Here is a 22,852-nt window from a genome sequence, read left to right as displayed (position 1 = left end):
CAATGATTTTATTATATATAGAATATTAAGCTTTGAGTATTCTTCTTAAGATGCAGGCTGATAAAATAGCAAACAGAGAAAATGTGTAATTCCCTTTATATTAGTGCCTAGGGGCTTTACTTGATTTCCATGGGCTCAATCAGTCAGGATCATTCCCATCCACAGAGCCAACACTGGAGTTTTACTTGAAGACTATATTTGCATTTGTTTACACAACAGTTGCACAGTGAATGGGTGGCAAGAGAATTAGTTGACATCAGTAAAAAGCAAGACAGTAATTTCCCATTTCTGTGATAGTAAGCACATCTGCCAAGAGGCTTACTGTCAACATCCTCTCACACCAATAAGAAGCAGAGCAACTGAACATTTGAATTTTTTATAAAGCAAAACAACTGCAGACTGCAGAAAATATGAAAGCAAAATCATTAGAGGAAAATGTTCTGCTGAGAAAGTCAAAAATCTGAAAACCTCTTATTAGTTTATTGATGTGATTTTTAAAAGAAAAGTAACAGACAAGTCATAACAGAGCAACATTCTGAGTTTGCCTTTTTTTCAATGACAGTATTTTTCTTACCTGAGAGCCTTCAGCTGATCCAGCAGCAACAGCACTGATGAAAACTGTTGGGAAGAAAAAAATGAAATTAAACCATAAAATGGAACATCCAAGAGTCACATTTGGATTGCATGGTGTGATGCATCATTCATCCATCATAATTTGCAATTAGAGACCAGAGAGCATCTATCTAATTGCGTTGCTGCTGATGAAGAGACAGAAAAATCTTTGCAGACAAATTTGCAGTGATTACAAATCAATACATCAGAAACATTCTGAGGCACCCCCTGACAATTAAAAAACATAATTAATTTAAATAAGGGAATGGTTCAATTTCTCTTTCTGACTCACCACAGCAGTGGTTACACAGTTACAGAGGGTCCTGACTCTAACCTAAACACAAACGATCTGTTTTTTGAACGGGAAAGATGGCTGGAATTATTTACCTGTGGCGCAGAAAAAAATAAAATAAAAACACACTCAAAAAGGTCCAATATGATCTCCCTTTTTTATTATAGAATACAATCTCTTAACCTTTAATGCTCCAATTTGCAGTAATTTCGTCAAATAATAATTATATTGAGTAAGCGATCATCCATCCATTGGTAATAACATCCATCCATTCATCGTCTTCCAACCATTTCCTTAAATTGAGTGAAATTTTTGAAACACTTCTGAGTTCAAAGCACTATTAGTTCAAAACAAATTAATAAAGTAATGCACCTAATCATTGTAGATAAAAAAGCACAAAAGGCATGCACACACACATGCACTCACTCACATAAACACTATGCTGTATTCTGCACAGCTGTACTGTACAGGGTAGGATGACAAAAGCCTATCTATCATAGCCTGGCTAAAATCTCATAAATGTGTTAATTACTGAAGGAATCTCAAACTTATTACAACAATTGTAAAAGATATATATTTGGACCAGTACCACCACTCTATATTACAAAAAGTAACACCATGGCCACTGAGGGATGATGGTGGCAGCATTGTGGGATTTTATTTCGCAGCATCACAGTGACTCCAAGGATACATTCACATCAACAGAAGACAGTTTTGTTTTGGAACGACTGAGTCAGAGTTCAGAACTAAATCTGTCAGAAAACCATTTGAAGTGGGAACAGTTCTTGTTTGGTGTGTCTCAGTTGGACCGAGGTTGACGAGAGATGTCCTGACAAGCTCACAGATTTAGAGGACTTTTTCTGGGTAGAGTGGGCAAACATTGTAAGGTCAACATGCAGAAAGCGGATAAACTCCTACCATAGAAGACTGCATGCTAAAATTAGTTCAAAATGTGTATTTTAAAGAAAATAGTTCATTATTGCAGCTAGGGGTGTGTGATATGGACCAAAAATAATATATTTTTTTTGGTCTGAATGCCAATATACAGTACGATATTTATCTCGATGGGTTTTCTTTTCATAAATAATTATAAAATTTTAATGGAGATCTGCACAGTTTTGTGTTTTACTTTCCCTTTGATGGTTGTCTGAGCTGGAGTGGGTGCTGATCGTGTCGCTCCTCCACCATAGAATGGAAGGAGGAAGGAAGGGAATGGGAAGATGCAGGCATGAAGTGTTTGTGCACCCTCTCTTGTTTGCTCCCTGTCCCATTCTTACTCAGACTCGCTGTCATTAACAATGTTGGAGAAACTTAATGTTAGAAATATGCGATTATTCGACTGGAAGTGATGCCTTTTACGTGCGTCATAAATGCAGATGCAGTGTGAAAAATAAGGAAGGAATATGAGTCAATTGTTCACACATTTTGCAAAATAAGAGCACTTAGATCTGTGCACTGAACTTTACTCTTAATTAGATCTATGCGGGTCATAATTAGTGTCATCTCTGCAATGCTATGCTTGTGGCGTGTATAGCACAACTATGAGTAAAGGGCTGTGTAAGACTATGAAATGCTAATGAACACACCATAACCATAACCTTGCACCATGATTTTTTTTTTTTTACACAAATATAAACACTTTACTATTTGGAGTAAGAATGGTAAAAAAAAAAAAACTAACAAATTACATTAGATTGAACTAAATCATGTTTTACTCCCACAGTATGCGCTCTTGACATGGTCCAAACACAATGAATACAAGTATAATGTTAGCAAATGTTTCCAGCTTTTAGTAGAATTTAAATGCATGTGAACACATGTCAAACTTAATCATTTTTAAGAAATCATCTTTTTTCTGGTAAGATTCAAACTCTCAACAGAGTGTAACCTTGTCCTTTTCCTCTTGTAAGAAGGTTTGAGTGCTCTTAACACATTGATGTCTGTTGCAGAAATACAGTCTCGTTTATTTTGGAACGTGGTCTCTCTGAAAAGGTAAACAAATGATTAAAAAAAAAACCTGTTGAATCTATCTTCCCTAACAATTACGTTTGTAGGATAGACATGGCAAAAAACATATGAGGGATGAGTCAGAGTGGAGTGAAAAATGATTAAGAGATGGTAGGAAACGCCAGAGAGACGGCCTCAGTGATGTACCGCAGAATCAGCGGATACACAGACCAAGAAGTCGAGTTCACAAACAAGGTCGATCCATGTTATTTAAAACTCAGTTTTTTTGCTTTTATTCACTAAAACCTTTTTTTTTTAATCTTTGAGAAAGGTAGTTTTTTGGATTGGTAACAATTCTAAAGTCCAAGCCAGGTATTGCCTTCCAGCATCAGAAAAAATTCCCTGAGGAGACAGAAACTTTGTGAGAGACAGCTGGCCGAGAGAGATGGTACAGAGACCTGATGGAGCCTAGAGCAAAAGCCCAAGCTGGTTCTGCAAAGATAAACGCCATCTGACCCAAAATGGAGGAACCTTCTGTCCTGTCAAATGATAAGGCAGTTTTCTGGCACCAAGGTTTCAGTCTTTGTCAGGTAAAGAAAGCCTGAAAGTTACTTCTCCAACTTTATCAGAATTAAATAGTTGTTTATGTCCTTCCACTTATAAATAATCATTACATTAGTAAAAATGAGTCCTGGTTTATAATTGATTCTTTTGGCTAAAAGCATTGCAACCATTTACTAATTTACAACCAAAGTGTTAAAGGGGACATTCCATGCTTTTCAGTGCCTTCCTTTTCACTTTTAAATCATTCAGTTTTGGTCTATATAAAGAGGAAATGCAATGCTTTGGTCTGATTTCCTTATTGTTGCACTACCAGCCCCTTTTTTGCCCCTGTCCTAAAGTTTGTCTCAGAGCAACTTAGAGTCAGAGTCACTTAAAGCTTATTTGATGATACTTTCAGTTTGTGGGGAATCTTGTGCAATATTCTTAAACTTGATATGCAGTATTGTGCAATAAAACATTCGGGATAGTTAAGTGTCAAAGAGAAGTATGAATTCACATTAGTGACATGTAAAACCTGCAGTAAATCTTGTGTAATTTACATAAATCTTTATATGCAGATTTATATGCAGATTTGTGCAATGAAACCTTCCTGATGGTTAAGAGTGTGCAAAACATATGCATTCAGAGTGGTGATGTTGTAACGTTTACAGAATCAGCCTTCTCAGCAGCTAAAATAGCTAAAAGAAGGGCTAAAAAGTGGATTTTGCATGATATGTCCACTTTAATATTATGATTCTGAGAATAAATACATTTATCATTCCTTTGATGTAGTTTAAGTTTCTTAAAAAATAAAAAAAAATACCCTTCAGATAAAAAGGCGTTAGATAGATAGGTTTAAATGTTTGAGACTGTCTGATTTAGTGAGACTGATTTAATTTTTGTTACATACTGGTGCTACGCATGCCTCGTGTGGTAGCTGCAGTGCTGAGACATTTCTCCGCCTTTCTCCACCTCAGTGGAAATACTATTACGAGAGAAAATGTCAAATGTAGAATTATATATGTGCCGACTGAAAAAAAAAAAAAAAAAAAAAACAAGCACCTTGCTTCTGGTTCTTTCATTTTTTCAAGACTGACCTTGCATCTTTTTGAGGAGGGGAGCTGAAAAAACAACAATGCGTAGCCACTTGAAATATCTCCTCCACCAGATAATTGGAGTTACTGAAGGGAAAAGAAGCTGCTTTATAAACCAGCTTGTTTTAGTCTACTGCACGTTTCATGGGAAAGAAAACCGACAATTATGAGCAAAGATAAAAAAAAACACAGAATGACTTAAAAAGATGTTGACCCAAAATATTGTCATTCGGCCAGCCTTGATTCTTAATTTTGCTGTCAAAATTGGAAACACCTGGACTCCATCAAATGTTATCTACGAGCGCCCATGGTTACTGTGGTTTGATCTGAAACTTATCATCCTTAGATGTGTCAAACAGAGTTTCAGATCCAAAACTAATGGGCAAGGAGGTGGCTATAACATCTAAACAAAAAAACAAAAAAAAAACAGACAAAAATTATTAATTTATTATAAATGTAATTTAGACTTTTTTTATATAATTTCCAAAATTCATCTAAATGCCCACCTACTAATAGAAATAAATTAATACGAAGTGGTTATCTACACGGGCATGAAATGTGATGTGCTTGTGGGCACGAAATGAAAACAGTTTTAGATCAAATGGCAATGGCTGGGTCTGAAATAGAGATATGAGTTCAGCCAAAGCTTGATACCACTAGCCGCATACTGCTAAAAGACTTGAAATTTTTGAGAAAAAAAATGCTACATGTTCTCAGTAAGGTGACCTAAATGTAGGGTCCTCAGATCAGTGTATTCACCCAAAAGCATGCCTGTTGTGAAAGAAAGAACAAATGGTGTGCATAAGCTTTAAAATCTACTTAGGATCAAATACATTTTCACTTTTACGCTTAAGCAAAAATCCAGATATATGCAGAGTGCGCTAAATGGGAATCTTGTCATCTAGAATCATAATATGCCAAGTTTCTCATGATTAAAAAATGCAACATCTGCTGAAAAAACCAGGCTTCCTACGGGAATACATTCACACTCAAAATATGATATTCTGCCACAACGGTTCTGAATTCCCATCTTTTCATGGCTTACCCCATTGAGAGAGGGGAGAGTAACTCTATATATAATGTTCAGCGCTAAAGGGAGCGCCTCCTTTTCAGTGCCTCCTCACGCTGCATAATCACAGGAGTTGTTTCCAACCAGGAAGCCTCACTAAGGGGCTTACTGGATGAAACTTCATTTCAGTCAATAAATTATAGAAATTATGTTAGAATGAAAAAGAAAATAATAATAATAATAATAATAATAATAATAATAATAATAATAATAATAATAATTATAGAAGCTTTTGCTGGTTAAGTTTTTTCATTGGTTTTGTTTCATGATTTTTATCTAAACACTTAAATATCATTATTATCATTATTATTATTATTATTATTATTATTATTATTATTATTATTATTATTATTATTATCATCATCATCATCATCATCATCATCATCATCATCATCATCATCATCATCATTATTATTATTATTATTATTATTTATTATTTATTATTATTATTATTATAAATCAGATGTCCAGGTAATTAACGGGGAAGATTAACAATGGGAAATAATGAAGTTGGGTTTATCAAATTCCAAGACATTGCAAAAAACAACTGCGTACCAATAACAAATGTAAAGGTTCGCCTATAGCCATTTCTTTTCTAAAGAACAGTATTTTTTTAATAATGAAATTATGGCTTGCTTGTTTGACAGTGTGTCAGATTCTCATTTAAATTTCCACTTCATTCAGATTTCCATGAGTACAAAAGAACAGGAGAAAACGCCTGTTAATCCTTTGAAGTCACTAAATCCCATTAGCAAAAGCATTTCCGTTGGTGTACAATATTAACATGTATGCAAATGAGTAAGACAGCAGCATAAAAAATAAATAAATCTTCGATCACCATGGCCATGTGGAGTAGAGCTAAATGAGGCGTCCAGAGGAAGCTAAACAGGCTGGGTAGAGAAAACTGAAACTCCAGCTGCAACTGTTCTGAAAAAAAGACACACTTATCTGGCAAAAGCAATAATATCTCTAAAATAATCCGAAGAACACAACGCTAATGTAAAGCATACTGCAAAACTGCCACATCCACAAATCACTTCTCAGACCAATGAACAAATAAGCTGAGGGCCATTAAACCTCGATTCAGCTCATACTCTTCTCCTCCAGAACCATGAAGAGGAGCTGCAGCTCTCAAGCTTACAAAAAAAAAAAACTGTCTTGGTGCCACAATACAACAGGTACGGTATTTTTCCCTCAGATTGAACATATTGTGAGAATCTCAAACTGGCACACTGGCTAGGCTGGAGACCTTTACCGTGTTACCATTCACCAAACCATAAATAAACCAAAACAATTTGTAGTAATTGCTACCAAACTGACAGCATGATTGCCACAAATAATCAAAATGTAGAAAAGACAAAACAAACAAACAGATTCTGTTGTAGGAATAAATCACACAATTTCAGTGCCAGGAAAAAAATTACTGCTGTAACCTTCTAACTTTGACATTGTATATATACATGAACCATATTTTCTGCTTTTTATATACATCTTGACAGCATCTAATTATATTAGGTTCAAATTTGAACATACCTCCAACCCAGTATCTTCTATTTTGCCAGGTACATCTGTGTGTATTGAAAAACATGTGTTAAATTGGTTTAAATGTAAGGAAATTAAGCACATGCTGTGCCACATCAAGTCTTGTCATGTCTTTAAAGCGCGCATATTGTTTTAATGAGCTCCTGAAGCTAATAGTGCAAGTGTATACTGGGATTATACTTATTTTTCATTGATTGAAATTAAATTTCAAATGGGTTTCCTTCTGTTATGGAACATGCTATACTTTGAAATGTTGGCAGCTTTTTTGGAAAATCTAAGTTAGGGTTAGGGGTCTGCTTTCTTTAGGAAATGTGCATGAAAGTTGATCTTTAGAGTTAGCAATCCTAACTGGGCTAAGCTCGCTAATCGCTGATATAAGATGCACAGTTAAATAATGTCTATACTTTTATGTATTTAAAAGATTTAATCCAGTAACACTTGTTAAAGACCAGCTGATCTTCTACATTTTTGTTTTGTTTTTGTTCTTACAAGTGGTTAGAAAAATAATAGCCAGATTAATCATGAAGTAGGTTATGTGCGTTAATTTGAAACATACACCATTCCCAGAATACCGTTTCCCAAGTGATGCATGAGTTTAGGTAAAATTATTTAGTCAGTTATGCAATATTAGAGTCACAACTGCATCAGTTATGTAGGAGTGGTGCATACATGTGGTGAATATGGTGAGCGAGAGCTGCAGTGGTCATACTGCTGAATTTTTCAAAAAACAAAAATGTCATAATAGTTTGTGTATACCTCAAACTGAGTATACCATATCATAGGTGTAGTAAAGTGATGTGAAATGATTATTTAATGCAGCATCATGCCTTTAAGAGAGACAGTTATGTGACAGGTATTGAACTAATTAATCCTGAAATACATTGTTCTATACTGACCCTAAAAACATAATTTGAAATTTGTGAAACCTATTCTATTTCCTATTCTATTTGTAAAAAAAAAGGAACAAAATAATTACATTTTTACATTGTTTTTATTTTATCTTTTTTATGTATAAGAAAGAACCAAATTAGAATTAGACAAAAATCACACAATAAGCACAAAAACTACAACAACTGGCCAAGTCAAACTGACCAGGAATGATCCACACCGAACAAATTCCATAAAACCCAGAGTGTGATGTTTGAAACTGCATGTCAAGAAAGTGCATTTTTAGCTCAGACCAAAAATGTCGTCTCATTTTGTGAACCTAACATCATGTACTGTCTTGTCTTGATACACCACTAAATCAGGTATAACTTGAAATAGAAGGTATTTGGATGTCTTATTAGAAAAAGCAGTATTGGAAAGAAATATAAATCTGTTTCACCATTTTTTCTGTTTATTTCATTACTTATAAATCTTATTTGTGATTAAAACAATAATTGCATGTTAATAAATAGTTTTATGGCACATCTGTTAAAAACAGGTCTCTTAATGGTCTAAGATAATGTCATATTGTGCAACTGTATGTATCTATATATGTTTACTGTATTTTTCATATCATAAGGCGCACTAAATATTCTTCCCAAGAGTGTAAAATCAGTCCGTCCCTTCACATACACGGCTCTCTCCTGAGAGAGAGAGCTCTCCATCTCTGCTGGGAGGACAGAGTAGTTGGACTACACTGCACCGTTTCTAACATAAGGCCAAAATAAACTTAACTTTTATATTGTACTAACTTACTAGTTTTATTGTTACTAGCTCGTACTCTGGGCGCGGGCTGCCTAAAGGCTCCCACATACTCGGGCGTACTGCACGCATACTGTGAGCTTGGCGGACTCCACGCTGACTCTCCGCAGACGTTTTACCATTCATAGTCGAGCGTATTGTTGCCTACATTTCTTGTGGCAAATTCCTACTGTTCCCACACTTTCTGCCAGTGGGATGAAGCGGTGGAACGGATAGTAACATGTGTGATTAGCTAGCTAAGCACCTAGCGCCGTCTCTTTTCCAGCAGGCTCCCACCTGCCAGTGAGAACACAGAGGGACTGTGATGCAGTACGTCCTCGCGACCGCTTGCTTGGAGCAGCTCAGTGTATCAAGCTCAGTGTCACATATAAAACGGTTCGATGTGAAGACTCTTCTAGCCGCTGAGGAAGTTTAGCTCAGAGTCTGCGCAGAGCCCGCCTCGAGTACGCGCGGACCTCCGCGGAGTGAAGTGCGCCCGAGTATGAGGGGGCCTTTACATGAATGCACTTCTAGTTTTGAGATTACAGTCAGGCAGTCTTGTAAATAGCTCAGGGATCCGATCAGGTTGTGGCATTGTGTACCGTAATGGTCCGAATTTGCATTGAGCTGAGGGTCTTCATTGCTAACCAAAGTCGTACTTACACATTTTAACAGACTTTTTGAGCACATTGTACCTCATAAAAAAATCAGTCAGTAAGCATAACTTCAATCATATATAAAGGTGCATCGGATTATAAGGCGCACCATCAATTTTTGAGAAAATTTAAGGATTTTAAGTGTGCCTTATAATCGGAAAATATGGTAATAATATATAGATACATGTCAGGTGGAGACACACTGAGCTGACAGATCGACAAAAATATGTTATAAAGCACTTTATCACAATAAAGTTGGCACAGAGTCTGAGTCTTACAGACCGAATTTATAACGCTCTTCATGAGCAGTTTTTAAAAATGCGCTTAAAACTGTTATGCATGTAAGAGGTAGGAGCTTCATCTGGAAATGTGCCATATTAAACTTTAAAGTTTCTGTTATGTATGGGTCAAGCCTCCCCAGCAGCCATGGGAACCATAAGTACTCCTGCAGAGCTGTCTCAAAGTAGCATGGCTTCATATGCAAATAGGGGGAACATTAAACAGCAATCTGCGGTTGCTGCTTCTCGCTTTGCGTCATCTTGAAAACCTTTCAAAAAGGCTTGACATTTTTTAAAGGTTTGGCCTTGACAAGGCCATACTTTAAGAAAATCATAGATTAGACGATCAGAGATTTGTGGCCAATTTTAAGAAAGCAGTTTTGATCAAGCCTTGACTGATTTTCTGATTTTTTTTTTCTTTAAGAACGCTAATAAGAAGGCATTCAGTTTTTTTTTCTATCTTTCCTGCTGTGAGTGTTCATTAATCATTTATATTAGGAGATAAGGCAATATCCCAGTGTGTGTGAAAGACCAGCCGCTGTAAAACAGGGCTTAAGTGAGTTAAAGCTTTTTGCTAATTTAAAACATAGACACATTTATTTTAATGTGCATCTTATATTAGCAATTAGAAAGCTAGACACGGATATCACTCCTAGCTCTAAACATAACCGGCCATGTGCATTTCCTAAATAAAACAGACCCTAACCCCAACTCTGAGATTTCCAAAAAGAGTTTATTGCTGGCCAGTCAGCTGTCTGGGCAGGTCAAGCTGATACAGTGTGTTGCAGGAATCAACACAGTCATTACTGTGGCAAATAATTCTTCTGTGCAACACGTAAAGCTTGACTTTTTCAACAAAGTATAGTTCTGAACCTTTTGAGAATTGCCCAGAAGAAAACATATTAAAGGGAATGTCTTGTGTTTGAAGAATAGCAGCAGATACTTGATCTCAAATGGATAATTACAAATGAACATATTTTCCAAAAATACAGCTGACTCATTTCATTGTCAGCAGTTAAATTAAATTGCAATCTGTTTGTCACTACATGCATCTGCTTTTTTGTGAATAAGAAAACCTTAATTTTGTCTTTGCAGCCTCCTGTGGATAAAATCCCATCTTTTTTTTTTTTTAAACATCCCAATATTGGTATGCACAGATTTAGCTGTCTAAAGCATCAATTCAGAAATAGGCAAATTACTTTTTTCTATTTTTTGCTATAAATCCTTAACTTGCATAGACCTTTCTTCCCTGCAGACATTCTGAGTCACAGTAGGAGCAGCACAGGTGTAATAATGAGCCCTGCATTCCACCGAGGCGAGGTCCTGCTGTTGTACAGCCTGATTTACTTTCAGGACTTGCCGGGAAGCTCTATGTGCTTTCACTAATATAAAGAGCCCAAAATGCCCAGCCTGAAAATGATCTGTATATTGTGAGAAACTGATGAAAATGGAGATAATGTGAATTCCAGCAGTTCCAGCTAATCTTATTTTAACACATTTTGATCTAATGCCTACACCAAAGTATTTTTATTGGAGAACTGTTTCAAATTATTAGCCTTTTTTTTTAAAAAAAAAGAGGCTTTTAGCATATAGGAGCTATGAAAAGGGGAAAAGGTTTTCTTTTAATCAAACAACTATGACATCCAGACACCCATTTCTTTTTTGAGTTAATAGCCGCTCATTCAGGGCTGTGCTGCCAAGGTGAGCTCAGAGCCGTAACAACAGTTGGAGAGCAAATTTACTTTGAGCTTCGGTCCTCCAAATTCCATCACCCAGGGCGATTCCATCCGCCCTGCAGAGAAAACTCAACTTGCCTTTGATTGCAAAAATGCACCAAAGGTCCAGAACGCTTATCTGCTGAAGTAAAATTTATTTTTCATCATGTCAATGATGAGCTGGCATCCATTGCTGGCTGATTTAGTCTTAAAATAATTTTTCTGTCAACCTAGTTTCTTCCTGATAAAACTATGATTCAGGCATCTCTAAAGAAAATGTAACAGAAGAATCAATTTTGAAAAAAGAAAAAAATCTAAGCTTGACATTGAAAGAAAAAAAAATTCTTATGCCCCTATAAATAATGAATGCTAAAATCTTTTTTTCATATTACAGCAATCAAACCCTTCCTGAATTCCTGAAAAGCTTTTTTTTTTTTTTGGTTGAGTCTTGGAGGCTGGAAGGGATCTTTGCCATCACCCTAATCTTTAGCTCTCCAGAGATTCTCTGTCGGGTTCAAATCAGGAAACTGCAAAATGTCAATATCACTTCCAGTCACAACAAAGACACTGTTTGAAATCAAAAAAGTTCACTTTAAACCCAAATCTGGCAGGTGTGTAGAACTCTTTTTTTTTTTGTGTGATTTCTTAGGTTAGGTAGAGATATTGTTATTTTCAATGAGTAATGTGTTAATGCCCTCTTCAGACCCTGCTTAACAACCCCAAAACTCTGATCAGTGAATCACTATCAAATATGCATTGTTTGTTAAATTAATACACATTGCAAGCGGCATTTCTTCATTTACCACCTTTTCTTTGGATTTTGTATTAGCAGTGTACTTTGTATTACTTTATGCTACATAATTACAACAGGAAAGAACAAACTCACTCACCATGCTGGGCCCGGTGGACCACAATATTATTTCATGTTGCTACATAACTTCTTTTCTTACTGGAGAGAACATCCACAAAGAGCTTTGTTAACATTTTCGACTCAAAATATTTAGAAAATGCTCACAGATATTTGACTAAATCTAAGATTTTTGAGCAGCACGGTTGGATTCTACCAAAGCCTTTATTATTACATACACTTTTTAACATCCGTTAAGAACTCTGCTGCTTAAAGTAAGTTACATTGGGTGAATAGGTGGTCCTTTAGTGTCTCGGTAAGGACTGCGCTTACCTGAATACTGAACTAATGAAGACAAGATGCATCTGAGGACATGCTATTCTTACAGCAATTAGAAACAGATGAACATAAAATCCAGTTGTCATTGAATCAGCAAGGAGCTATGCAATTACAGAGTTTCTGCTATTCATACGTCTGTAATGACATTTTAATGATTTTTATGGGACAAGTTAATAAGCCTCATCAATTAAAGATATGAGGACCATTTTCTAATTAATGTAAATCTATATTTAATCAGGAAACACCTGAGAAATGAAATCTCTCCTCTGGGAGTGTGCAGACTAAAGTAGGCAGGAGATAAAAACAATAATTTATGTAGTCAAAATATAGACACAAGACAAATTCATTTACACAAAAATATGCAATGCGGTATTTCAAATTGGCTACTTTTTTGGCCTAGAAATTTAGCCTGGAAAGGAACCGTTCTCTTTCTCATCCATAATACAAAACTGAGGGATTGGCTTTATTTGCTGGTTCGCTATTTATTCCACCCAAATATTGTCCTTTTGTTAGTCTCAATCATCCCCACTATCTCCTCTGGTAGGAAGTTTGCTTTTCTCTTTTGGTCTACAGCATCTCCCTGGCTAAATCCTCTCTTGTGTTTGGATTCTTAAAGTGGAAATTACAAGGCATGGGCCATGAGGTTGAATTTGATGGTTTATTTTACTTAGATCAAATATAATTTTTACCTATATCGAATATATCAACTTTTCTGTTTTCACTCTGATAAAAGGCGTGAAGAAATTTAATTCTAAACCTATTTTTACATAAGAAATGTATTGAAAAGGTCAGTTATGTTAAAAAGTTAAAGTTAGACAAAAATATCACTTTCTTCTGTATCTTAAAATTAAAATCTGGAATAAACATATAGTCAGCATTTGGTAGATAAACAAAAATAAAAGCCTGAGCCATAAGAGCAGCTAGTTTTCCACTCTAAAAAGCAGCGAGAAGAGCCAGATTTCTAAGACGGGACCAGGGCGGGACTAACGAGGTCAGCGGAAACAGGCTAGAACTAATTAGATAACTACGGATGTGACGTTTAGTTGTCATGTTGTAGCCTGCAAAACAAGTCATGCCATCCAGCAAACTCTCCAGTGAATGATTTTTATTACTTTTGTGCAAAAAACATCTGAGGATACAAGGTGTACTGATAAGTACTGTCCTCATTTCCAAAGCACCAAGCAACAAAAAGCTCCGGATGAAAAGGGCTGCTGCATTATGGGTAATTATGGGACTACGAGTGATGTATGGTGAACTCCCGCCTCCAGTGCTGTGATTGGTCCGATAAAACAGCTGGTGATGAAAGTCAAACAATTTTTCCTTTATCGGCCCTAAATTGTGTCTGGAAAATCAGTTACGAAAACATTTAATGTTTAATTTCTATTTCATAAAAGCACCCAAACTAACAACTCTCAACATTTGAAATATACAGACACATTAACCAACAGTACACCTATACTTTGACCCACTCATCCAGATTTTAATGAAAATCAGATTACTATAATGTATACAAACACCTTAAATGGAACTTTTACACACTTTTTAATGCTTTCTTCCACTGCATAGAAAATGCCTTTGCTTGGCTCTTACGATTAGATGAAACATTTTCTTCATACTGATGGAATAATCTATGACCAAAAGATTTTAGTGTGCATTTCTTCCAGCACAGATATTTTTAGAATTTAGAAAATCCGAAAACCTTTAAAATAGTCCCCAATTACTTCATGGTTAGTCATAATTTAAAACTGGATTATCGTGTAAACATCAGACATCCAAACATCCTTCTCTTTGTATTCCTTGCAATGACTACATGTCTGAAAGCTTAAAAGGTGTTAGAAGCTCCAAGGAGGAGTATTTTATCTTTACATTGGTAATACTCCAACCTTAAAGAATGGTAGAAATGTGTAATCCCACATAGCACCACATATGCCTGCTCCCAGAGCCGAGTGAATGCTATCTTAGAAACAGAAAAGGCCCAGGAGAGAATAGGTAACAAGTCTAATCACCTTCCTAGATTTGAGTAGCAATATTTTTGTGCTTTGTCCTCTCTGATTTTTGTAAAGTTTTTTTGTAAAATGTCTCTCTCTATGCCTTGATGTGCTCAGTGGCATTCTTTTAGGCAACTTCTTTTTTTTTTTAATCACCAATCTTCAGGGTGATCCAACGTGGGAAACCGTTCAGCGACCTGGGTCAGAAAACCTTTCTTCCTCAGGACAACCTTGAAGCTGTTGTGAAGAAGTTCCTCCAACATCCGAGCTAAGAAATAGGATGGGAAGAACCCCAGTTCCAGAGACCCAGTCAGGTTCCTTGAGTGGTTAAGGTAGTGTTCTGGTCCAAAAAGCTGACAGATCAAAGTTGGCTCACCTCTGAGTTCATTCCACCTTTTTTTCCCTCTCTCAAGTCAACACTCAAAAACACATTTAGATAAGTTTAAATTAGACCATAGCACCTTCTCTATCAGCTCAAAAGAAAAAAACAGAAATCTTGACACAGATTTAATTAATAATTTCCTAAATGCTCATTACTTGGTCAAAAAAAAGATCTTCAAGTAGTTGCTAGCTTTCCTATTTCCTATAGTATGTTTTTAAAGTATATTATGTCTTTGTTAAATGATTCATTAGAAAGTAGACCTCAGAGCGACTGACTGATGCTGTAACATGAGCGATATAATAGTAAATATTAATTGTCTTTGATCACATGTAGTTCAATTGATTACAAAGGATATCCTATTTACATACAAAATCCCATCAGGCATTCCTTGTTTGAAATAGGAGATAACTCCCTGATTGGGGGATTTTATCAGTTAGAATGACTTTAAATAGAAGACCTGGATTTTTAGACAGATTACTATTTAGTAAAACTGACAAACTGCTGACACATTAATATAACTTAAAGCGCCGCATGCCAAAGAGGCTTTGAAGAATGATTAGGAATATTCCTGAAATACCTTCATTTTTCATTGGATTGAAGAATCCTACCTCGACTAAGGAACTTGTAGTACATTTTATTCTCATTTCTGCATTATCACTCCTTAAAATAAGAAAAATGTAAAAATCTGATCCAGCAGGTCAGACCTCAAGGTAAACAAGCAATTGGTATCAGCCTGGATCAGCGCATCTCTATCTACTAGTACCCTGTCACTTGTGTTAAATATATCTACATTTTATTTACACTCTAAATTAAGTCTATCAGTTATCCTGTGCAGCAACATAATCTGACACCAACCGGTTTTACAGCTTTACTGTCTCAGATCTAATTTCTTAGAAACCCATCAAAATGCGACTGTAGCCGAGGGTCAGAATAAAGAGAGTTGTTCTGAAAGCTGTGCTCCGCTGCTCAGCTTTCACCACCGTCTCTTACATCGATCTCACAGTCTTGTTTTCTGCCACTGAATTCATCTGTCTTACACCAAAGAGATGAGGGGAAGCTTCAAAGAAAAATGGTGATTTACAACTCAAACAGGGAGGCTGAAACAGCAACAACGTTGGAGACGTTTGAAATGTAAATGACATGTGGCGAGAAAACAGAAATAAATGAACCTGCGGCAACAAATATTTCTCATTATCTGCATCTCCACCAGCCATCAACAGATTATTTAGGATTTTGTAGCAGTTGCGCAAAGCACGGCGTCATTAAAAAAAAAAAAAAAGTATTTGTTGGAGGTTGGCTCTACACCTTTATTACTGCAAGATTTCCTTCCTGAGCAAATACACATATGCGATGGCGGTGGAGCCACCCCAGCAACTACAATTGAAATTGCTCTGTGCAAACAGAAGCGGAGTGCTGTGGCCTCAGCCTGGGAGGTGCTGCTCCCCATCCAGACTGAATCACACTCAGCTGCAGACCGCTCCAGTGCACATCAGAAATGACAGTGGGTGGAAACTTCTTGGACAACATCATTGGAAAGCAGAGGACGTGGCAACCTTATGTCACCAAACTACTCGCTCCCTGGACCTCAGGAGAGCTGTGATGGCCGAGTCCATAAATGTTATATTCTGGGTGAGTCGGCACAGACTTGTCGGAGCGTCATGTCCGGCTAAACACCCCTGGCTCAGTGCCAAGCACAGCTTCTGTTTGTGTACATACTTGATTGAGGTGTTATAACACGGCTGCACATAGCGACCAAAGGGTATTTCAACCTTAGCTTTAATTTAAAGCTTTAATTTTAACCTCACCTTTAATATTTGAACTGATAGTCTTTATACTAATGTGAACCTATTGCATCATTAAAGTTAGCAAGAAGAGCCTCATCATTATCGGTGCAATATTTCTTGGATTTGAAGGTACCTGAAAACATTTTTAAGGAGACATTTTTATGAAAGGATTCGTTTTTAGGTATAAGATGAGCAAGGAAGCAATGAAATTGTAATCAAATAGAATTTCAAAAGTCCCTACCCAAGACTGACTTTGTTTATAATATTACTTTGTTGATTGTCTGTATAAAAATCAAATCCGCATTTCAGTCCCTGACTTAGGCCCCTGCTACACTCCAGAGTTCTCGCCAACGCATATCAGCACAACTGACTGCATAACAGTTACGCAGTCAGTCGTCAAAATTACGCTGAAATTAGACGGCCATTAAAAACGAGCGCAACGGTCTAATTAACAGCTCACTAGCTGACATCAGGACTCCCTTTACGCAGGGTTTCCCCCAACGACACGTGCACATCTGTCAAAATTGACGCTCTTCTTCCGGCACCCGCAAACCTGATCCAAGTAAAAGAGCTGCTGCTGGAAATTTTCAAGTCTGCTAACATGTGGAGAACAGCCAGAGGACAACATGCTGCCTTTTTAGACAAGATAACGCAAAAACGTTGTTTCTAGAAACTTTCCCTGGCGGACAGACCAGAAAGACAAAACAGGGCTACATGATAAGCTAACAGGATGACAAATGTTTCAGAGCAACATTTAAAAGTCAGTAAAGCTTTTGAATCTGCATCAGCAAAGTTGTAAACCTCCCGGACAACATAAGCTAACGCTAGCTGTCATTGACTTAACAGACAGCCCAGTGATGGGGTGCTGGTGGTCTGTGCTCCACCTTTGAGTTGCACCATGCTACGCCACTGTTGCAAGGAAAGTTGCTATTGTGTGTCCTAGAAGTCAATAGATGATGTCATCACTTAATTTGCATATTTGTTTAAGTACCTGTAATCCAGGCTATAGGAAAGAGAAGCTTTTGGCAGGACAAAAATGTGATTAAAAACATGTTCTTAACTACAAATGAACTTTATGAAATAATTAATTTTTATACATTTCCAGAATCCACATAACAAAACATCTATCCATCCATCCATTTTCCAACCCGCTTAATCCCTCATGGGGTCGTGGGGGGTGCTAGTGCCTATCTCCAGCATCCACTGGGCGAGAGGCGGGGTACACCCTGGACAGGTCGCCAGTCTGTCGCAGGGCAGCACAGAGACAAACAACCATTCATGCACAAACTCACACCTAAGGACAATTTAGAGAAGCCAATTAAAGTCATGTTTTTGGACTGTGGGGGGAAGCCGAAGTACCCGAAGAGAACCCACGCATGCACAGGGAGAACATGCAAACTCTATGCAGAAAGACCCAGGGTTGGATTTGAACCCAGAACCTTCTTGCTGCAATGCAACAGCGCTACCCACTGCGCCACTGTGCAGCCCCTACAAAACATCATATTTTACCAAAAAGACAGTCATCAGAGGCACACAGTGAACAAGGTGAATAAGAGATTCAAGCTGCGTATGAGTCAAATTCAGGGAATTATTTTAGTGTTTTAGTGAAAAATAAGAGACTAGATTAAAAACTATATTTGCATTATATTTATATCTCGCTTTGTAAACCAGCGCGGAATCACCGGCAGCTTTGCGCATGCGCAAAGCTTGCAGTGTGAAATCGGTATGAAAGTATGAAATCGGAGCAGAGTTGGTCTCCTCTCTGCTTTCTTTGCTATGACTGCATGAGGGGCTTTCAGGACGAGGCAGCTGCAGCTGTCTGTGAGACAGCACTTGGAGAAGCAGGGAGGGACTCACTGCAGCACTCACTGCTGCCTCAAGACGGCAATGGCAGATTGATTGTTTTCACGGCAACTCGCTAAAACCGCCAAGGAGAGAAAAAAAATAGCATGATTTGTCACTAGTGCCGTTTTTTAAAAAAAGTCACAAGAGTGGTCAGAAAAGTCACTAAATAAAAGTTGGCAACACTGCACAACACCCTGCTGCATATATATATATATATATATATATATAAATAAATTTTCACTTTCTAAAATGAACAGCAAAAAATGTTGAACTTTATCACGATGTTCACATTTTTTAAGATGAATCTGTGATGTCAGGGATGCACGATCTGGACTCAATTTATGCAGAACGAGTCCAAAAAAGACCAGACGCATCTCCACTGATCCCCACCTCACACAGGCAGTGCGCTGTTTGCGCAACATGATAGCAAGTGGGATAAAATCAAAACAATTGTGAAATGCTGCTGTGATTTTTAAAGCATGTCAAAACTGTACATGACACTGATTAAATGAACTGTAAAAAGGTAGAACCAGCCTGCACCAGTTCTTCACCAGAGCCAAAACGATTGGGTCCTAATATACCTTATTCATTACATCATGAAATGTTGAGTTTTGTACATTACATCAGTGAAGTCGAAACCTTTTTTTCACCTGCACAATTAGAAAACTCAACATGCAACAATTTAATGTAAGAAAGTAGACTTTTTTTTGCGGAAGAGACATTTATAAATTGTCCACAGAGAAAGGGCCTAAAAAAAGCATATAGAATTTCCAACATTTTCTGGACTATGCTCTATATTTTGGTCAAGAAAAGGTTTCTGTACATTCGCAGCAACAATAACAGGATATGGGTCACCTATTGTGCGAAAAAACACCTGCTGTATTCAACCAAGTTTGATAAATGAGTGCATCCAGGTTGGCTTATGAGTAAAAGTTGCTGAATGCATGTGATCTTATTTACTATTAAATTAAAATAGAAGCAAGAAGCATTGTACATAAAATACATTTTGCGCTGAATCCAACATTTGAGCATTTAAAGAAGATATTTTCAAGTGTCCTTTAAGATCACTTCAGCTGCCGGTTAAATTAGAACAAATCGTGATTGTGATTGGGAGGGATGCACAAAAACATGAACACCATGCATGCCACAACTACGACACCTCTACATTAGAGTATTATGTTACCTGTTATATATTCTACTGATAACCCCTCAAAACCATCAGTAGCCCTTTTGTCTTTTTTTCATAAACATAATTTATTTTCTCCCAGCAAGCCAGGCTCATTCACATCCTGCTCTTCTCTCCTGTTCTAATGGACCTCCACGCGGTGCACCAGTCATTTGGTGCAAACCTCATTTCAACTGCAGCCCATATTTTGCAAAAAAATGTGTTTGACTGGGCTCATCTCTGACTGCATAGAGTATACAACATAGTGCAGCAGCATGAATAATGCTGAACTGGCGGGAAACATACGTTTGTGGATTAAACATCTTGCAAATATTTCGTCTTTAGTTAAGGAACATTTTGGGTCAGCTCTACAGCCTAGGCAGTGCATCAATAAATTAGAGTATCACTATAAAGTCACAGTAATCCAATTAAAAAAGTGAATTTCATATCAATTCATTATTCACATGATTAAAATATTTGATTATGTTAATTGGGATGATTATTACATACAGCTAATGTGAATAAGAATATTACATTGGACTTATAAAAAAAATACAGAATTATCGACCCACTGAAAAGTATATCCATGCACTTTACAAAATATTCACTTAATACTTGGTTGGGGCTCAGTTGTATGAATTTGTCTAATGCAGTGTTGCATGAAGGTGATCGACCTCTGGGGCAACTGGGGGTATAAAACAAGCTTGGGTTGCTTTCATAGCTGCCTTCAGCTCATCTGCATTGTTAGGTCCAGTGTCTCTGGACTTCCAGAGAACACCCCCACACTGCCTCCTGTACTTCCTAGGACAACTCAACATTCCACCGGAGCTGCTGATCATCTTCTACGCGGACTTTAGTCGGTTTGTTTTGTGTGCACATCCATCACTGTGAGGTTTGGCCCATCCACCAAACAGGACTACAACAAACAATTAGGTCTGCAGAGAGGTACAGACTCCATCCAAGATTTGTCCATATCCAGGGTTATAAAAAAAAAATAAAGAGCAGCTAGCATATCTGCAGACCCCACACATCCTGCGCAAAAACATTTTTGTGTACAGGAGGTGCAAAAAGCAACAGAAACAGCTTCTTCCCCGAGGCTCTGATGAACTTACTTGTCAGTGCCTAGATTGATATCATGCATGCATATTTGCACCAATCCAACCATGTTGTCTTCTGTATAAGAACATACACTATATACAAAAACAAATTTTATTTCCCTTTTCAAGTAGCTCTATTTAAAATGTCCCTATGAAGAGCAAAGTGGAACCAAAGTCATGTTCCATGTTTGTGTGCACAAACTCGGTGATTAAAGCTTATCGTGATTCTCATCTCTGTGTTAAAACACCCCACTGATTTGGAATGGGGTTTAGGTCAGGCCAATGCTGACTGATCAAGCACAATGATTACATGGTCCGTGAACTATTTATTTTTGGTCAGTTTTGACATGTGCTATTGAGCAGAGGGAAGCGAACGGTGCTCTAAACCTTTCACATCAACTGCTGCACTGATTTTGTAATTGATAAACCAAAGCGGACCAATCCCAAGCAGATGACTTTTGTCATCAGTGGCTGTGCAAACATCACACTGGCTCTTTTGAAACACAAACTCTTAAATGGTCCTAGTTTTAAAATGCCCTCACAGCTGTGGTAATCCCTGTTGCTTATGAACCTCTTTCAGCCACACTTCTTTCTTCCACTCAACTTTCCATCAGCATACTTGCACAAAGCCCTCAGTGAGAATCCAGCTGTTGCTGGACGGCTATCAAGTCATCTAAATGATTGTTTAGGCCATAACACACATACAATAAAATGACACATATGTATTAAGAGACCTGTTTCACTTTTGGTCTAATGGAATATTCGAGTAATTGAATATTGGGTTTCAGTGTGAACCATAACCTTCAAAATTAACAGATAAAAGCTTGAAATGGGCTGCAACGCAGTGTGGAACGCATCATTGTATTGGTTTTGCTTATTGAACTGGATCACGATACAGTAAACTTTTGATGGTATTCTCCATTTGCTGAGCTTTACCAAGAAAAATGACTGCATAATACCGAAATACACAGATTTGCAACGCACTGGTTAACTCTGTGCAGGCTTAAACTATCGGAATAAGAAAAATAAACGACGTTGAACTGGTGACGCGTCAAACTGACAGATCAGATCTGGACTGACAAATTAAAAACCACTTGAAGATTTGTTTTTTTGTTTTTTTATTGTGGGGCGGGGGGAGAGAGACAGAGAGACACACCACCCGGAGGTGCATTGATCCTCGGGCATGAGTCCTGCCAGCGGAACCTCGACGTGTCAGGAACAGGCCAGGCGAGAAGAGGGACGCGTTCCAAAAACAAAGCCCGTGATTTAAAGTGAAAGCGCTTCCGATCCTTCCCCTGTAAATTAACTCCGGAACGAACTTGGAGCACTCCGACGCCCGCATGGCTGCTGAGGAGCGCGAATCGCCTGCGAACTCCTCAGGAAGTTGAGGCGAATCATGGCTCCGCACTTCTCAAATAGTTCTAAAAAAAAGAAAGAAAAAAATGCGCTCGGCTCTCGTCCTCCTGCCCTGTTGGGCTTCTGTCAAAACACACGCGTCGCCTCTTAAAACAAAACCGCACAAACTGTTCGCTGTTTGGACCGCCAGCAGCTCCCTGCTCCGAACCCCCCCACCTCACCACCCACCCTCTGACACCAGGATTAGAAAGTAAAGTGAGCACTTACGGAAGGAGAGAAAAAGCCCACAGACTGTCACTTTGTGCCCGGCGTGTGGGCTGCTCGACAGCATCCTGAGAGAGTCCTGTGACCGGTGTAGGCGGTGGAGAAAGCTCGCAGAGCATGGGCTCACTGGCATTGGATTTCTCTTCCCAGTAAAGGAAAAAAGAAAAAAGAAAGAAACACAGGGTTATTCCTTGTCACAGTTTCACGGCAAACGGGGAGTGGGTCTGTGCTCAGCTAACAGGCATCCCCCAGCCAGCTTCTGTCCAAGGCGCAGGGACGCGCTCTGCTGGCGGGATGAATTCAGCTGACAGAAGGTCTGACCAGATGGAGACAATCTGAAAGAACACCCACACGACGCTTTCTGCTGCT

At 37.9% G+C, this 22,852-nt stretch overlaps 1 protein-coding gene across 1 annotated transcript in view; it reads right to left on the bottom strand.

The window, feature by feature from the left end:
- b3glcta (beta 3-glucosyltransferase a) overlaps positions 1 to 22,826 on the bottom strand; it is a 100,553-nt gene extending 77,727 nt beyond the window's left edge. Inside the window, exons 1-2 of the mRNA XM_012852474.3 lie at positions 22,487 to 22,826; positions 575 to 618 (exon numbers count right to left, since the gene is read on the bottom strand). Coding sequence (XP_012707928.3) covers positions 575 to 618; positions 22,487 to 22,616 — 174 coding nt within the window. The 5' untranslated portion in view covers positions 22,617 to 22,826. The remainder of the gene's footprint in view (positions 1 to 574; positions 619 to 22,486) is intronic.
- Positions 22,827 to 22,852: the final 26 nt, after the last annotated feature.

Source organism: Fundulus heteroclitus, chromosome 18 (genome assembly GCF_011125445.2).
Source record: "Fundulus heteroclitus isolate FHET01 chromosome 18, MU-UCD_Fhet_4.1, whole genome shotgun sequence".
Lineage (NCBI taxonomy): Eukaryota > Metazoa > Chordata > Actinopteri > Cyprinodontiformes > Fundulidae > Fundulus > Fundulus heteroclitus.
This window is presented reverse-complemented; position numbering and strand designations above follow the sequence as displayed.